Raw genomic sequence first — 18,085 nt, 5'->3', positions numbered from 1 at the left:
ACCAGTCCCACTGTTACTGTTAATACAACAACTGCCAGTAATTAATTCTGTATAGAGCTGTCAGATGCACTGATCAGGTACATAAAGGTACAACTTTCAAGAATGGTACTTAGCATCATTTCCTCAATGCTTCCAGAATCAACAACAGCATTTAGAAAACACCAGCCCTTAAGTAATTTTCTATGTGTAATTTAACTTTAACAAAAGCATTTTGTTTAAAATGTTACTTTCTCACTGATAGTTTAGGAAATACACTCCCAGGTGATGGTTTGACATAAGTAACAAATTCTAAAGCCTCATGATAAGGAAACACTAAGCTTGCTTTTTTTCTATCATATGGAAACAGTTCTAGGCAGACCAGAAGAAGAAACCTACCAAGTCAGAGTACTGTAACTGAGGTTCACCGCGCATACCCAGAAGCAGAAAACCCTCCAAATCCACAACAGAAAGACCACCCATTTGTTCCACCACACAAAACCTACCCCAAACACCTTAGTTCTGAGCTTAATATTTCCTGAAGATGTTACCAGGACAAGCTTCAGGGTACATAAGAGTGGCAGCAGCTGACTGCTGAAAGCTAACACTACAGAGGAAATGCCCTGAAGAGCTCAGGGCTGCCCACCCGTCCCTTACCACCCCCACCCAGAATATGTGAAAGCTCATGTGAAAGTTTGTTCTTATGCTAATAAAGACATACCACCTACAGTGCTAAAACTAAAACTAGAAGCAATAAAGCAAAAATAGAAAGCCTCCAGGAATGAGCTAATGCCTACTTAGAAAGAAAGAAAGCAGCAGAGACCCTTTGCCCTCCTTGTTTGCAGAGAAGTGGTTGCATTAAACCACCAGATTTACCCACATTAACAAGAATTTAACAATGCTTTCCCAAGACAGAGAAAAAAACTCGACCTTTCCAGTCAAAGGGGACAGAGAGGCCTCTTTCAGTCCTGGAGTCGAATGAGTTCAAAGATTGGCAATAAAGAAAAAATTTTAAAAAAGAGAAAAAGAAGACTGCATTAGAGGCATGATGGGAAGAAGCCTGGCATTTTATCGAACAGTCACACCGAGTTTCTCCAGCACACGTACGCCCTTTTCTTGGTACTCTTGTCGGGTCATCCAAAAGTTGTCTTTGTCTTTCATGATGTCTGCTAGGACTGCGCCACCCAAGAACACCATGTGCTTCCTGCGCGGTGGATCTTCAATTCGGATCTTAAATTTCTACAGGAGAAAGAGAGGAATGAGATCATATGTGCACAATGCTCAGCTTCAGGAAGACTTCTGCATGTGTATTCTTGAATCTCTCAGCAATCTACACACAGGACAACAGCTGAGTTTGGCACCTCAGACACAGAAACATTTAGTAATTCCTCCCAAGCTTGTGATTAGGAAGACTAGAATCAGATTAAATAAACTGGACAACCAATCACGGTGCTAACAGCCCAAGGACCAGCAGAAAGATTATAAAAGGCTTGGTCCTCAGTTCCTGAGCAGTGTTCTTCCAGGTCAAACACCACCCAGACTCTGTGGTTCAGTGCAACACTGTAAATCTGAACCGATTTCTTGGGTACTGGGGATTGTCGGTGTGGGGGGGGGGGTAGGGGGGGTGGGGGGGTGCGGTGTGGGGTGGGTGGTTATGTCAACCTGACACAAGCTAAAGTATCTGAGAGGAGGAAGCCTCAAGTGAGAAACTGCTACCATAATACCTGCCGGTAGGCAGACCTGTAGGACAATTTCTTAATGATTGATATGGGGTTGGAGGGCGGGCACCCTTGGGTTAATGATTATGTGTTCTATAAGAAAAAACAAGATGGCAGCCGGGCGGTGGTGGTGCAAACTTTTAATCCCAGCACTTGGGAGGCAGAGGCAGGAAGATCTCTGTGAGTTCAAGGCCAGCCTGGTCTACAGAGTGAGGTCCAGGACAGTCACAGCTGTTGCACAGAGAAACCCTGTCTCGAAAAACTAACAAAACAAACAAACAAAACCCCAGATAAACAAGCTGATAAGCAGCACTCCTCCATGGCCTCTGCATCAGCTCCTGCCTCCAGGTATATGCCCAGTCTGAGTTCCGCCTTGGCTTCACTCAGTAGACTATGACTCAGAGTGTGTAAGCCAACTCTTTGCTCTCCAAGTTGCTTTGGTCATGGTGTTTTATCACAGCAACAGGAACCCTGAGACAGGATTGAACTCAAGGCTCCATTCATACCAGTGCACATGGTCTACCACTGAGATCCACGCCAGACCTTCCAGTTCCTTTCTAATATGCAAAACTCACATTCTAGTGTTTTAAATTCAAATGAAATGTACTCAAAACAAATATGGCCAGATAGGTTTGTAATAGATTGCTATGGTCCATTTTCTTTTTTCTCCCCCCTTTTTTGGAGGGGTTTGTTTTTGAGACAGGGTCTCACTATATAGCTCTGACTATCCTGGAATTCACTCTGTAGACCAGGCTTGGCTTCGAACTCACAGAGATCTCCCTGATTCTGCCTCCCGAGTGCTGGGATTAAAGGCGTGCACCACTACACCTGTCTGCTATGATGCATTTTCAATATGAAGTAAAGTTTATCAAAGCTACAGATAAGCAGGAGAGCTAGGTCCCTCTCTTCCTTAGCTGGCAGTAGGTACCTACTTGTCTCAGAACTCTGAAAGTTCTATGCAGATATATAGGTGACCAAGCCCATGATCACAAAACACGGGCAAGTCTCAAGCTCCAAATTATTCATTAGGTAAGACTGTGTTGTGTGTCCTAAACCAATGAGATAGAGAATGTGGGAAGTCAGCAAGTCCCAGCCTATGGAAGAATAGAATGTGTTATCTATTGCCAACAATTTGGGGGCTTGTCTGGGATTTCTGTTTGGAAAGGCTCTTAAATCTCCAGAAAATGGAAGAGATGTATCCTGCCCATTGTTTGGACAGATAAATCAATGACGAGTTTTGCCTTTTCTCATACTTCAGAAACACCCTGAGGTAATCTGAAAGGCAAGCAAAACTGAGGCAGGGAAATGAAGCGCTCTCTTTAAAGGAACTTTGAAGCTCAACAATCATGAAACCTCTGGGGTGTATGGTACTGAGAATCCCCCAGTATGGAGTGGGGACATCCATAGGCACGAAGACACTTCCAATATGGGAAATCAAGTAGTTCTAGGTAGGACTGATGTACAAGGGTAGCTTGGGAGAAAAAAAGATAAATGCCAGCACATTGTTTTATTTTTGCTCTAACTGTATCTCTTTACATTAACCAGTTAAAATACAGAGATGAGGTTTTCATTTCATTTCACTTGGTAACCACCAGGGATAATTGCAGCTTACTAGTCTTTTATAAACTCGGGAAGATTTCTAAGACATACCAGGACAAAACCCAATCTCTGTCCCTGGAGTCCCTGAAGAGAAAGCTCAGGCTGGCACTTCCTATTAACTCACTGAGAACTGACAATCACGACTGGCATGGCTTTTAAAAAAACGTGTGAGTGTCTGAATGGGTTGAGGGTCATTTTCATAAAGCTAAAATCTAAGAAATTCAGAAAATTTTTTTAAGAAAAAAGAGACTAGTTTCTGGACTTTACCTCTGGCAGGGTTATTTAAAATATTAATTGAAATGTTGATTTTAAGTTTACTCCTTAAAATGATTTCAATCTGGAGAGATGGCTCAGTGGTTAGAGCACTTGTTGAAGACCTGAGTTCAATTTCTAGCACCAAGCAGCAGCTCACAAACTCCAGTTCCATAGGATCGAATGCCTCTTCGGACCTCCATGGGCTCCTATACACATGTAGTGCACATATGTATACCCAGGTACACACACATAAAAATAACATAAATATTTAAAAAATGATTTGGCTCTGGTATTTTCAAATGCTAAGTATGGAAGCTCAGGTTGAGAAAAAATGTGTTTGCAAAATTTAGGATAACGTAAAGATAAACATCTTTTTATCAAGTGCTTGACAAATTCTGAACTGCTTTTGCTAGACAAAAAATGTAAAATTAAAATATTAATTTTAGGCCGGGCGGTGGTGGCGCACGCCTTTAATCCCAGCACTCGGGAGGCAGAGGCAGGCGGATCTTTTTGAGTTCGAGGCCAGCCTGGTCTAGAGAGCGAGATTTAGGAAAGGCGCAAAGCTACACAGAGAAACCCTGTCTCGAAAAACCAAAAAAAAAAAAAAAAAAAAAAAAAAAAAAAAATTAAAGGACTGACCTTTGTATACACTGTGGCCTTGGTTTAAAATTGACAATGTTGAGATGGCTAACTTGTTTTGAAGTAGATGCAGATAAATAATGTGTTTTTTGTTTGTTTGTTTGTTTGGGTGGTTCCTCCCCTCCCCCACACAGTGTTTCTCTGTGTAGTCCTGGATGTCCTGGAACTCACTCTGTAGACCAGGCTGTCCTCGAACTCACTGAGATCCACCTGCCTCTGCCTCCAGAGTGCTGGGATTAAAGGTCTGTGCCGCAACCACCACCACCTGGCTAAATAATGTATCTTATGTAAATGTATTTTATATCTATATAATTTTATTTTATATCTAGATACATGGCTGAAGGCTCTTAGTCTGCTGATGTGGAAATCTAGAAAACAATCTCAGATGAAAGTCCCAGGACCATTTGATTCTAAGAAAGGACAAAGCAAGCATGTGGGGGTGGGAGACCAGCAGAGTCTTGAAACCCCATTCACATTCTAACGGGGAAGGATGTCTTCAAAGACAGATCAGTCTGCAAGTGAACAGTGGAGTCAATAGGTGACCTCAGGGGCTTTGGCTAATTTGCACATCAATGCTGTTAAGGACGGGGTGGGTTTGTGTCAGTCTTTTAGGTGAAGAACTACGTAGAAAAATGCCTCTTAAACTGTTAAGCCTTCTAAAGATTGATAGCTGTTAAGTATTTGTAAATCTAGATGGGATAACTTACTACCAGAACACTTTTGTCTTTCTGCAAAGCCTTAATACCTAAACTGTTAAAGGGTCAACACATGTGTGGCCTCTAACAAAGGAACCTGAAAAAATAATCAGAACTGAATTTGAATCTGAGGCTGGAGAAACAGCTCGGCAGCTTAAGAGCACTAACTGTGCTCAGAGGACCTGGATTCAATTCCCAGCACGCACATGGTAACAACTCCAGTTCCAGGGCATCTGACACCCTCTTCTGGCCTCCAGAGACATACATGCAGGCAAACACCCACACACATAATAAATAATGCTAGATCCCACCTATCCTGAAAAGCTGTCTGCCTTTGGAGTTACAAATTCCACAAAGAGACAACGGAACCATGTACTCTAAATTGTTTCTATCACATATATAAAATGTAGGAATCTAAGTATTTATGACATGGCAAACAACAGTGTTTTAGTTAAGTCTGAGAACAAACATCATTCTGTTTTATTCACTTCCCCTTCTCCCTCAAACAGGGTTTCTCTGTGTAACAGCTCTGGTTGTCCTGAAACTTGCTTTGTAGCCCAGGCTGGTCTCAAACTCACAGAGATCCACCTGCCTCTGCCCCTCAAGTGCTGGCAGGATTAAGGGTGTGTGTCATCACCTGGCTACCTTTTTTTTTAAGGTTAGTCTAACTCTACAGTCCAGGCCAGCCTTGCACTCAATAGCCTCCTACCTTATCCTCATGTGTGCTATGTGTACCACTGTTCAACTTGCAATGGTTTCCCAAGGGTCACATAGTAAATACTTGGGGCTTTTCATGTCTCTGACTACAAAGACTTCCGTGAAGCTGTAAGATAGTTACAATGTTTGACAATGAATAATGCTATGTGAACCAAGAGCCTGACTGTGCTTTGATGAAATTTTTAAAATTAATTTTTATTATGTGTATTGTGTATCTGTATGTGGGTGTGTATATGTGACTACAGTACCCATAGAGTCAGAAGAGGGTGTCTGATCCCCTGGAGTTGGAGTTGTAGGCAGTTGTCAAAAGCCTGATGGGGGTGCTGGGAACCCAACTTAGGTCCTCTGCAATAGTACCTGCTTTTCATGGAAGAGTCATCTTTCCAGCCCCATCAAGGAAATGTCTAAGGGCTTTGGGGAACTCAACGGGGCTCTCAGGGAAGACCCTGCTCCCCCGGCGGGGCTCTCAGGGAGGACCCTGCTCCCCCGGCGGGGCTCTCAGGGGGCGGGGCTCTCAGGGAAGACCCTGCTCCCCCGGCAGGGCTCTCAGCAGCCTGCCGCTCTCTCACACCTCCCTTCTCACCCAGGAGGCCCTGCAGCGGCAGCTCTCCTTCTTCATGCAGCTTCTACTACCCTCTTCCCAATCCCACAGCTGCTCTAGAGCTCGCCCTCACCGTCCACCACTCCTCCACAGTCATCTCTAGACCCCAGACATCCAGAGCTGTCTCCTCCCATTCCACTCGTCACCTCCATCTTTTGTTTTCCTTTACCTGTTACTGTGGATTGTGTGGATGATGTCCGTGTGCGTATACACCTTTGGGGGTCAATTCTTCCCTATTACCATGTGTTGGTTCCAGGGATTGAACTCAGGTCACCAGGCTTTGGACTTGAAGCACTGAAGCATCTCACTAGCCCTAGCCTCCATTCATTTATCATTTATCCCCCCCCCCCTCCCTCCCTCCCCCCCTCTCTCAGTGGCGGGGAGGGGTTGAGACAGAATTCTCCATGTAGCCCTGGCTGTCCTGGAACTCACTATGTAGACCAGGCTGTCCCCAAATCGTTGAGATCCTCCTGCCTCTGCCTCCCAAGTGCTGGGATTAAAGGCGTGCACCACCACTACCCAGTGCCTCCATTTCTTTTTAAATTGAAAGAGAAAAATTATTTTATATGTATGAGTTTTGGCTGCATGCACTTATGTGTACATGCCTGGTGCTCATGGCAGTCAAAAGGGGGCACTAGATCCCCTGGAACTTGAGCTACGGAAGGTTGTGAGCCAAACCTGGCTTTTCTCCAAGAGCAGCAAGTGCTCTTAACCACTGACCCATCTCTCCAGCCCTCTTCCTTCAGTTTCTTTACATGATCCTTGGTGACGTTTTTCTCTCCTCCTCACATTCACTCACCTGGCAAAATACCGACTCAGACAATCAACTCTGAACCCTGTTTTCAAACAGCTCAATGTTGGGGAGTATATTATTTTAAGGTGTGTTACTTTTGTTTATGCTGCATTTGTTTAACTCTGTGAAGCTGTGTTACTCTGCCTGTCTAAAACACCTGATGGTCTTATAAAGAACTGAATGGCCAATGGCAAGGCAGGAGAAAGGATAGGCGGGGCTGGCAGGCAGAAATAGGAGAAATCTGGAAGAAGTAGCCAGAGGAGGAGGAGGACCTTAGGGCCAGCTATCCAGCTACACAGCCAGCTGTGGAGTAAGAGTCAAAGTACGATATACAGAAGTAAGAAAAGGAGAAAAAGCCCAGAGGCAAAAGGTAGATGGGACAATTTAAGTTAAGAAAAGCTGGCAAGAAACAAGCCAAGCTAAGGACAGACATTCATAATGAAGAATAAGCCTCTGTGTGAGATTTATTTGAGTGCTGGGTGTTGGGCCCCCCCAAAAGAGAAAAAAGCCAAAAGACCAAAAACAACCAACAACAGCTCAACACAGTACAGAAACTCAACATCCTGCTTTAAATGTGCCTCCAGCCTAAACTAGGTCCTTTATGCTGTTTAGTTGTCTAGTACATTTCCTCACTCTCCATTCACTCTCTAAGACAACCACTGTAACTACTATTTTTAACTTCGACCAGCTCTTTTCCCTCTCATAGCTTCCAGTCTTAACCCTCTTAGGTCCTTCTCCACCACACCGGGTGGGCTTCTGGATTCTTTTGAGGGGACGTCAGAGTATATCATTTTCTACTCAGAACCCCCAGGATCTTTCCTTTCACCACAGCTGACCTGTCTGCTTGCTCGCTTTCTGAATTCATCTTCCACCCTCTCTTGCTTACTCTGTTCCATTCACACTGGGACATTTCTGTTAACTCAGATCCTTTGCACTATTCCTGACTAGAAATGCTCACTCGTTAACTTGACACAGGTCTTTGACTCAAAGGCACTTCATCAGAGGCCTTTTCTGATCAGGTATGAGGGAACACACCCCATGTTACCAACAACCACCACTTTCTATCTCCTAACCGCTCCCCCCCCCATTTATTATTACTACCGGTAAAGTTACTTAAACTGACAGCAGCAATTTTTATTGTTTACCACTGTTTCGTTCCCATGGCCTAGATCAGCTCTGGCACAATGCTAGAGTTCAAGAAATGTTTCCTGGGCTTACAGTGTGGCTTAGTACTAGACTGCTTACTGGTGGACATGTGTGGTCCTGGGTCCAAACCCTAGCTCTGCAGAACTGAAATGTGTGTGTGTGTGTGTGTGTGTGTGTGTATGTAGGGGGTGGGAGGATCAGAATGTGAAGAACTGATTTCAGTGGGATTTTACCAGAATATAGTGCTTCATAATCTCTTCTCAAAAGTTTGCAGAGTAAATAGTCACCAGAGATGGATCTTAAATTCTCTATATAATTTGATGAATCAAGAAATGTGAGCGAAATACTTAGAGCACTATAACATCAGTGTCTCTATACACAGTTCTCTGAAATGGGTAATCTTATCAAAAACAGGTAGCTAAGGGCAGTAAGACAAACCAGAGAACAAGCCCCAGTTAAAGGACCCTGGGTTGCACCCATACTGCAGACAGTATACTTCACAGTCCACAGCTAGGAAAAAGAGCACGGCAAAGAACCACTAGCAATTATACTCCAGTGCATGGCAACAATGACCAAGCAAGTCCATTGCAAAAGCTGTGATAATTCTGGGAACACAAATGTGACTGAGGAGACAAGATACACAACAAACAGACAATTTCTCTTGAGGCCCTTCAAGTCTTCCAGAGGCTAGCTGCACAGGAATCTGTTTATAAGACGACTTCTTGCTCCATCTAGTGGCTGTCAAGATCCACAAGTTACTTTACAGGGTTTTAAACAATGGTAACAGTTACTATAGATACTTACAGAAAGTTTTTCCACATCTCCTTTTAGAACTCGTTCTAAGTAAAGCTGTTTAAGCTCTCGTTCCAACCTCGATGGCAGACCAGGATACATGGTTGAGCCTCCAGAAAGCACAATGTGCTTATAAAATTCAGATCTAGGAAGACACAGAGGATATTTGCGGTTTCCGATTAGGAAAATGGCATCTCGTTTATTTATTTATTTGTTTCTTTGTTTATTTAAAGCGCTGGGGTAGGGATGCAGTGCAGCAGAGCACCTGCCTAGCAGCACGAAGCCCTGGTTCCACCCCCAGCACCGCATAACCGGGGTGCACTGAGGCAGAGACGGGAGGATCAGAAGCTCAAGTCTCTGCTAGATAAGCCTGTCACAAACGACGACAACAACAACAACAACAACAACAACAACAAAATAAGACGTGTAAGTACCAGTTGACGTACGGGAGGAGGAAAAGGCTGCACCCCATCATCACAGAAATGTAAAGGGCAATGAGCCACCACTGCACACCTGCTACAACAGTGACTCACAGAAACTGGGAAGGAAGGAAGATGGACAGAGGAGGAAGCCCTGACACGGATGTAAGAAACCACAGCTTCTGAGACAAAGCTGCAACCCCCAGGGTCACATAACATGAAAAACCTGACAACAGTGCCGGGTTCTCTGACGTGCGACAACCAACACTTAGTTCCAAAGCAACCACGCAATGAAGCCGAGGTGTTCTGTTGGTGGCGATGCACGGCCGTGCTTCCTCACGCAGCTTCCCTGTGGCCTGCCTTCCAGACTCACAGGACTACCCTGCTGTGCACATGCAGCCAGGTCAGGCGGCACCTGGGCTCAAATGTCAGATCACGGTAGGATAGAAAACCATGCATTTTTATGGAATGTACAGCTTTCTGTTCTTAGAAAAACATTATAGAAAACAAAGATGATTTTTCTACCATCACTTCTTGGTATATTAAGTACACAATCAGTTATTTTTAGTTATACTGGGCTAGAACGCTTGATTTGAAAAACCAATGTCATGCTGGGCGGTGGTGGTGCACACCTTTAACACCAGCACTCAAGAGGCAGAGGCAGGCAGAGCTCCAGGTTCAAGGCCAGTCCAGTCTACACAGTGAGTTCCAGGACAGCCAGGGCTACACAGAGAAACTTTGTCTTGAAAGACAAAACAACAAAAAAATAAAAATAAGAACTAGGGGCTGGAGAGATAGCTCGGTGGTTAAGAGTACTAGCTGTTTTTCCAAAGGACCAGGGTTCAATTCCCAGCACCTACAAGGCAGCAGCTCACAACTGTCTGCAACTCCAGTTCCAGGGGATCCAACACCCTCACACAGGCATACATACAGACAAAACACCAATGCACAGAAAATAAAAAAAAAAAGTAAATCATTAAAAAAAAACTAGTGTTTGAATTCCTAACTTTTGAGTTTCAGTAAAAAACAAAATCATTAAGTGAATCTGACTTAGATCAGCCCAGAATCTCCAATAATTTCTGAAATGGCCTCCACATATTTCTGTCGTTTTGTTCGGTTGTTTCTTGCAGTAGTGAGGACTGAAGCTAGTACCTCACACACCACTAGGAAGTCCTCTACCCGAGAGATCCTCAGCCCTGTTGTGTTCTATGAGACGGGACCTCACTGTGTAGCCTTAGTTCGGCTGGAGCTTGCTATGTAGGCCGTGCTGGCCTCAAACTTGAGATCTGTCTGCCTCAACTTCCCAAGTGCTGGGATTCAAGACATCTACTACCATATTGGTACCATATCCGGCTATCACTGATGATTAGAAAATCAAAATGTTGACCAGCTGAAAAACACTGTCAGTGTTCTTCATCCTACAATATCAACTATTCAGCCAAGATCTCTTCTTCTGGTGTGGGTCAGCGTTTTGTTCTGTGTAGGGAATACTGGAGACAAAATGTGGGGTCTTGTACACACAAGGCAAGTGCTCTACCACTAAGCCACATCCCAGCCCAAGACCAATTGATTTTTTTTTTCCTTCCTTCCTATACAGGGTCTTACGTAGTCTAAGATGGACTTACTTTGTTAGCTACAGCTGGCCTTAAACAGGTGTGAAACACCATACTCAGCTTAAGATTTAAGTCTTAGAAAAAAGATTTTTACTTTATGTGTGTGTGTTTTTCCTGCATGTATGTATGTGTACTTCATGTGTGCCTGGTGCCTGATGAGGTCAGAAGAGGGTACCGGATCCTTTGGAACTGGAGTTACACACTGCTGTGAGCCACCAGGTGGGTGCAGGTAATCAAATCTGGGTTCTCTACAAGAGCAGCAAGTTCTCTTAACCACTGAGTCACCTCTCCCCACAAGATTTAACTCTTTATGTAAAAACAAATAAGCCCATTCATTTGATTAGTATGGAATTTGTTTTCATTTCTAATACATCAAAAATTATACATATAATATATATACCAAATTTCTTCATGATTCATTAACAGTAAATGTTTGCCTATATAACTATCTTATATACCACCTATATACTGAGAATCATGTAAAAAAAAAAAAAAGGGTCATAGTTATGGTAGTATTTGCCTTTAATGCAAACACTTGGAAGGCAGAGCCAGTTAGATCTCTAAGAATTTGAGTCCAAGGCCAGCCTAGTCTACATGAGTTCCAGGCCATCCAAAGCTACATAGTAAAATCCTCTCTCAGCTCCTCCCCACAAAAAAGTGGGGGGTATGATGGCTATTCTTGGCTGTCAACTTGACCATATCAGGAACTAACTAAATCCAAAAATGGCAGGGCACACCTGTGAGGGATTTTTGCTTAATTTGAAGTGGGAAGATCCATTTCTAATCTCGATCTTTTTTTTTTTTTTTCTCTTTCCGAGACAGGGTTTCTCTGTGTAGCTTTGTGCCTTTCCTGAAACTCGCTTTGGAGACCAGGCTGGCCTCGAACTCACAGAGATCCGCCTGCCTCTGACTCCCAAGTGCTGGTCTAATCCCGATCTTGAGGTGGGAAAAGACATTTTTAATCTGGGCCACACCTTCTGCTGGAAGGTCTACAACAAGGGTGTGGAAGAAGGAAGCTTTATTCTTTGCCTCTTGCTCTCCCCTCACTAACAAGTTCATTCCTTCACTGGCATTAGAGCCTACTTCTTCAGGATTCTAGCTGATACATCCAACCTCATGGACTGAACAGCTACTGGATTTTTGAACTGGAAGGCAGCCATTGTTGAATTAGCTATAACACAGCCTGTAATTTATTCTAACAAATCCCCCTTCTATAAACAGAGATTCATTCTCTAAGTTCTGTTACTCTAGAGAACTGTCGAGTCCCGCCCGCTTGACCTGTCCAACGGTTCTGAAGGAGGGAGTGTAGAATTGGGTAATGACAACTATAAAATATAGACTTAGATGAAGAAAGTCAAAACACAGGATAGCTTCAGGAGGGTTCTGGGTCAGTACTGCAGACCCAAGTTTATCACTCACAGCCTTTAAATATCCAAAGCAAGGGGGGCAAAAAGACCTCCCCCTTTGAAGGACATCACGGTACAAAGCACAATTAAGTGTAAACATCTTAGTACTCAAGGCATCAGGTGACCACGCCTTACGGCAAAGCATCCTGTAATTAGGACTTGAAGTAAAAGACACCTGCTAACCACACCTTTGGCCAAAACATCCTATTATGCAGCCTTGGGGTGGGGGGTAACAAGCTTGGACTCTCTGACCTTGAGTCAAGAGTGAAACTAGCCACAAGCCAGGGTCTCTGTGGGCCTCCACAGAGAACCCTGACTAACAGAGGGTGTATCATAAGTGAAAAGTTTAAAGACCCCTAATATAAATTAAATTATAATCACCACTACAGAAAACAGTATAGAAACTCTCCCCAAAACTAAAGATGGAACTATCAAATGATTCAGCAACCTACCAGTAAATACACATCTCAAAAACTAAAAATCAGTATGCTGAGGAGATGCCTGTACTCCTACATTCATGCAAGTCTACTCACAATGGTCAGTTCATGGAATCAGCCTAAATTACTATTATAAGTGAATGAATGAAAAGACATTTGGTACATACAATGGAATGTAATTCTCTCTTTAAAAAGGAAACCTTGTAATTTGTAGCAATGTAGGTAGGCCTGGAAGAAATTATGCTAAATGAAGTCAGGCAGAGAAAGGCAAATACTGCATGGCCCTATTTATATAGAATCTGAAAATGTGAATTCAGCAGCAGAGAGTATAATGATGGTTACCAGGGATGAGGCACTGGCGACTGATTCAAGATGTTGACCAAAAGATATGCAACTCTGATTAGATAGAAATCCCAGCACATAACACACAGATTCTATTTCAAACATATTATATATGCAAAAGCACTGGATTTTAAGTGTGCTCATCACAAAAGTTGTATGTACAATAATAAATATTAGCTTAATTAAAATATATATTCAAAACATCATGCCACAATACCATAAATAGAACTTTTGTCAATTAAAAAATAAATTTAATGAGTTCGAAGCCAGCCTGGTCTATAGAGCGAGTTCCAGGACAGGCTCCAAAGCTCCATCCACAGCAAAACCCTGCCTCGAAAAACCAAAACAAACAAACAAATAAATTTAAACTGGGCATGGTGGCACATTCCTTCAATTCCAGCAGTGGCAGGAGGCTCTCTGTGAATTCAGAGCTACACAGTGAGATGCTGTGGGATGTTCTGTATGGCAAATGTGTTGCTAATTAGTCAATAAATAAAACACTGATTGGCCATTGGCTAGGCAGGAAGTGTAGGCGGGACAAGGAGGAGAATGGAGCTGGGAAGTGGAAGGCTGAGTCAGAGAGACACTGCCAGCCACCACGATGACAAACAGCATGTGAAGATGCCGGTAAGCCATGAGCCATGTGGCAAGGCATAGATTAATGGAAATGGATTAATTTAAGCTGTAAGAGCAGTTAGCAAGAAGCCTGCCACTGCCATACAGTTTGTAAGCAATATAAGTCTCTGTGTTTGCTTGGTTGGGTCTGAGTGGCTGTGGGACTGGCGGGTGATAGAAATTTGTCCTGACTGTGGGCCAGGCAGGAAAACTCAAGCTACAGTGAGATCCTGTCAAAAAAAAGAAAACTAAATAAATACATAAATTTAAAGGTCTGGTGAGATGGTTCAATGGGGAAAGGTACCTCTTGCCAAGCCTGATGGCCCAAGTTTGATTCCTGGGACCCAAACAGTGGAAGGAAAAAAAAATCAACTCCAGAAAGTTATCCTTTGACTTCCACATGTGTGCCATGGCACCCCCCGCCCCACTAAATAAGTAAATAAAAATGTAGTAAAACTAAAACACATGTCATGCTATGGATCAAATCCAAGGTTTCAGGTATGCTAGTCAAGTACTGTAAACTAAATCCAAAAAGTAGATATATGTTAAGGGGAAAAATAGTAACTGGTAATACAAATGAACTTAGGCAAGATTAATCAATGGATGTTAGAGGGGCAGAGTGTGCTGAGGAAAGGGACAAGTAGACCATTCACTGGAGGAAACAGTGAACTTCAAGTAATGCTTCAGTAAGAGCATTTATATCATCAATAAGAAACATCACTCCTGGATGTGATACCCCTGGGACACACCATATACAGAGTATTCTAGTCAAAACTGCACACCTGAATTATGAGAAAATATAAAAGCTCAAATTTAAAGAAATCAAAAATAACTAGTCTGAACTTTGCAAAGATGTCAATACCATGAACTGGACCAGAAAAAGAGCAACGAAGAGAAATGACTAAATATGCATGAGTCACCAGACAGAGGACAGCTGTACAAGGGACACTACAGGACAGTCTATGAATATTATAGAATATTATAATATTATAGAATATTGTACAAACTGAAATATTATGTTGTGTATCAATAATCAATCTCTTGAATGACACACTCAATCATAAGTGTATCTTTTCTTAAGAATACAAACTGCTAAAGAGAAATTATATATTCAAGCTATTCTCAAATGGTTCAAAAAAAATAGCAATTAACACAGCAAATAAGCATAACATTAATATTAGCAACAGAGTAAAATTAAAGGGCACACATGTATTCTATATCAGACTTGCCACTTTTCTGTAGATTTTAAATTGTTTAAAAATAATAACTTGAGCTGGAGAGATGGCTCAGCAGTTAAGAGCACTGGCTGCTGTTCCAGAGGACCAGGGTTCAAGTCCCAGTACCCACATGGCAGTCCACAACTGTCTGTAACTCCAGTAGGGGACCTGAAACTTCCCATGGCAAAACACTAATACGCATAAACTTAATCAAACAAACAAATGACTTTAAAGTGGGGTCTGGAGAGGTGGCTCGGCAGTTAGAAGCACTTGTTCTTGTCGAGGATATGATTTTGGTTCCCAGGACCCACATGGTGGCTTATAACCATCCGCAGCTCTAGTTCCAAGAAATGTGATGCCCTCTTCTGACCTCCACGGACACGAGGTATGCACATGGTACACATACATACATGGAGACCAACACTCATACACATAAAATAGAAATAAATGAATCTTTGAAAAATGTTTGAAGCGTCTTCTGAGAAGGAACATATAACTCATACCACTCTGAAAAACACAGTGAGGGGTGGAGAGATGGTTCAGCTCTAACAGTGCCTGCTGCCACGTCTGATGAGTTTGGTCCCTGGGGCTCACAGGGTAGAAGGGAATCAACCACCACCCAAGCACCATGGCATGGGTGGGCCACACATGTATGTGATGTGCACAGACAAGTAATGTAATACAATTTTTAAAGGTTAAAAACAACACCCCTCCTAAAACACAATGGAGTTTGTTCATTCAATTTACATTACATTTCTTTCTTTAAAAAAAAAAAAAAAAGGTGTATTCTTATTTTAAACCATGTTGAGGTGTGTGGGTCTGCATGTCACTATGTGTGCATGAGTACAGGTGCCCACAGAGGCCAGAGCTGTGAGTCACAGTTGTGAGCAGTCAGAAGAAGAGCAAGTGCTCCTGACTGCTGAGCCAACTCTGCGGTCCAGGTACTTCCTATAAAGGACTTGGAAATGCTTTCTACTGTACCTGGTGTCGATGTCAGCTGCCTGGATTGTGTTAAACAGTAACTCGGCAACTCCGACCCCCTCCACGTTGATCAAGTGAGGCTGGAATAAAGCTTCTGGTGCTTCGAACCTTTCTCCTCCAACTTTGATGATGCGTCCATCTGGGAGCTAGAAACAAACAACCCAGGGCAAGTTGACAAAAAGCGCTACTTCCTAGCATTCTCCATAAGAGTGATTTTTTTTAAAATACTCTGTTCTGTGACCAAAATTACTAAAAGCAATACATTTTCCTAAAATGTTTTCTTGGGCCAAACAAAATTTTTCAGATGACGTTCCCTGACGCACCCAGCTGCATTAAGTTTCTTACATCTTATTCTAGCCTATATTTGCCCACTTACTCATTTGGTTTGTTTTACACTTGACTGTATTTTTGAAAGCTATCTCCAACTGTTTAAGGAAGAAAGAAGACATACTTTGTTTTTATTTTTTTCCTGAGTCAGGACCTCATGTAGCCCAGATGACCTTTCTGTCTCTACCTCCCCAGTGCCGAGGTCATAGGTGGGTACCACCCTGCCCGGCTCTTTAGTCTGAGGCTAAACTACATGTATAGGTGAACCTCAAACCCAGTCATGTTGCAATTACTGAAGTTACAAGTGGGCAGCACCAGGTCTGGCTTTTTGTTTGTTTGTTTGTTTGTTTGGGGGGTGTTGGAAGGTGACAGTGGGGGTTAAGATGGTCTTGCTTTTAGTCCAGGCCGACCTCAAACTACTTCAATGATGACTCTGTCTCAACCAGTGTCCAACATAAACCATGTCTCACGTTGTTAGTTCTCTCACAGTTTACCTTATACCAGTTCCTTCTAAACACTTAAGACTGAAAATTAGGATCTCTAGAAAATCTGTCAGGAAAGCTTTAGGAAAGAAACCACCAGGGCAAAACTGGAGGTTATTGTTAGAAGTGATAAAGTAGGTTTTATTGTATCCTTAGAATGTTAGCTTTTTTTGGAGGGTAGGGGTGGAAACAAGAGTCTCTCTAGGTAGTCTTGAATAGCCTGTAACTTCTATGTAGACTAGACTGGCCTCAAACTCAAAGATCCTCCTACCTCTGCCCCTCCCCAAAAAACTGGAATTAAAGGCATGTGCTCCCACAGCTGGTCTCTAACAGAACCCCACCCCCTTTGCGTCTTTTGAGACAGGGTCTCACTGTGTACCGTTGGCTGTATCATGGAGATCACCTGCCTCTGCCTCCCAAGTTCTGGGATTAAAGGTGTGCCTCACTACACCCAGCTATTTTGGCTTTTTTTTTTGCAGCCCTTATCAGGCTGGTCTCATTACTTACATGGTGCTCTTGCCTCAGTCAGTATTCCAAGTGCATGTGCCACTATCCCCAGCAAAGCAAGTGTTAAGTCATGTGATCCATGTTGGCACTATTCACAAAATACGTGCAACATAAAGGATTTCAAAGTAAGTCTAAAACCAGCTTGGGTTCCAGCCCAGCTTGGGTTCCAGTGAGAACTTGTCTGAGAAAAATCAAAGCATGACCATGTCCCAAGATACATTTCTAAGATTATTAGCTCCATGACATGCTACAAAATTCTGAGGTTCATGTAGGAATGTAGCAATCCCACTATTTGGGAGGCAGAGGCAAGTGGACCCGGTAACACACAGTAAGAGCCTGTCTCAGAAAAACCCAAGAATCTGAGACACAGGCATACTAGATTTTCACACTGCATACATACTGGCATATGAAAAGGCCTAGGAGTCACACAGCAATGAGATAATAATCATATCCATAATTTAGTTCACAATTATAATGTGTTCTGTTTTATATAACTCTTAAGTAACATCCCAGAAAAATAACACTGCACAAAACATATTGAGAAATGATATTCTGAAGATGCTAGAATCTCAACTAATATCTCCATTTCTAACTACATTCTAATTTAGTTCTTGCTTTAATTTGCAATACGTGGTATCTTCAGTAATTATACCACAGAATCTTAATGTAGCAGGAGATATTTAAAAGTCATATGAAAACATATTATAATAACCCAAACTACAAATACCAATGACAGGGCCTAATCTGCTGGGCACAGACAAGGCCCTCAGTTTGATGTCCAACAAACAGAACAAAACAACAAAACCCA

The 18,085-nt window shown here is 42.8% G+C and overlaps 1 protein-coding gene across 1 annotated transcript in view; it reads right to left on the bottom strand.

Moving 5' to 3' along the window:
- Positions 1–730: 730 nt before the first annotated feature.
- The window catches only part of Actr2 (actin related protein 2), a 50,170-nt gene continuing 32,815 nt past the window's right edge, over positions 731–18,085 (bottom strand). The window contains exons 7-9 of the mRNA XM_059275396.1: positions 15,962–16,107; positions 8,944–9,076; positions 731–1,215 (exon numbers count right to left, since the gene is read on the bottom strand). Of these exons, the coding sequence (XP_059131379.1) occupies positions 1,045–1,215; positions 8,944–9,076; positions 15,962–16,107 (450 nt within the window). The 3' untranslated portion in view covers positions 731–1,044. The remainder of the gene's footprint in view (positions 1,216–8,943; positions 9,077–15,961; positions 16,108–18,085) is intronic.

The sequence above is a fragment of the Peromyscus eremicus genome, chromosome 10, assembly GCF_949786415.1.
Source record: "Peromyscus eremicus chromosome 10, PerEre_H2_v1, whole genome shotgun sequence".
In the NCBI taxonomy this organism is placed as follows: domain Eukaryota; kingdom Metazoa; phylum Chordata; class Mammalia; order Rodentia; family Cricetidae; genus Peromyscus; species Peromyscus eremicus.
This window is presented reverse-complemented; position numbering and strand designations above follow the sequence as displayed.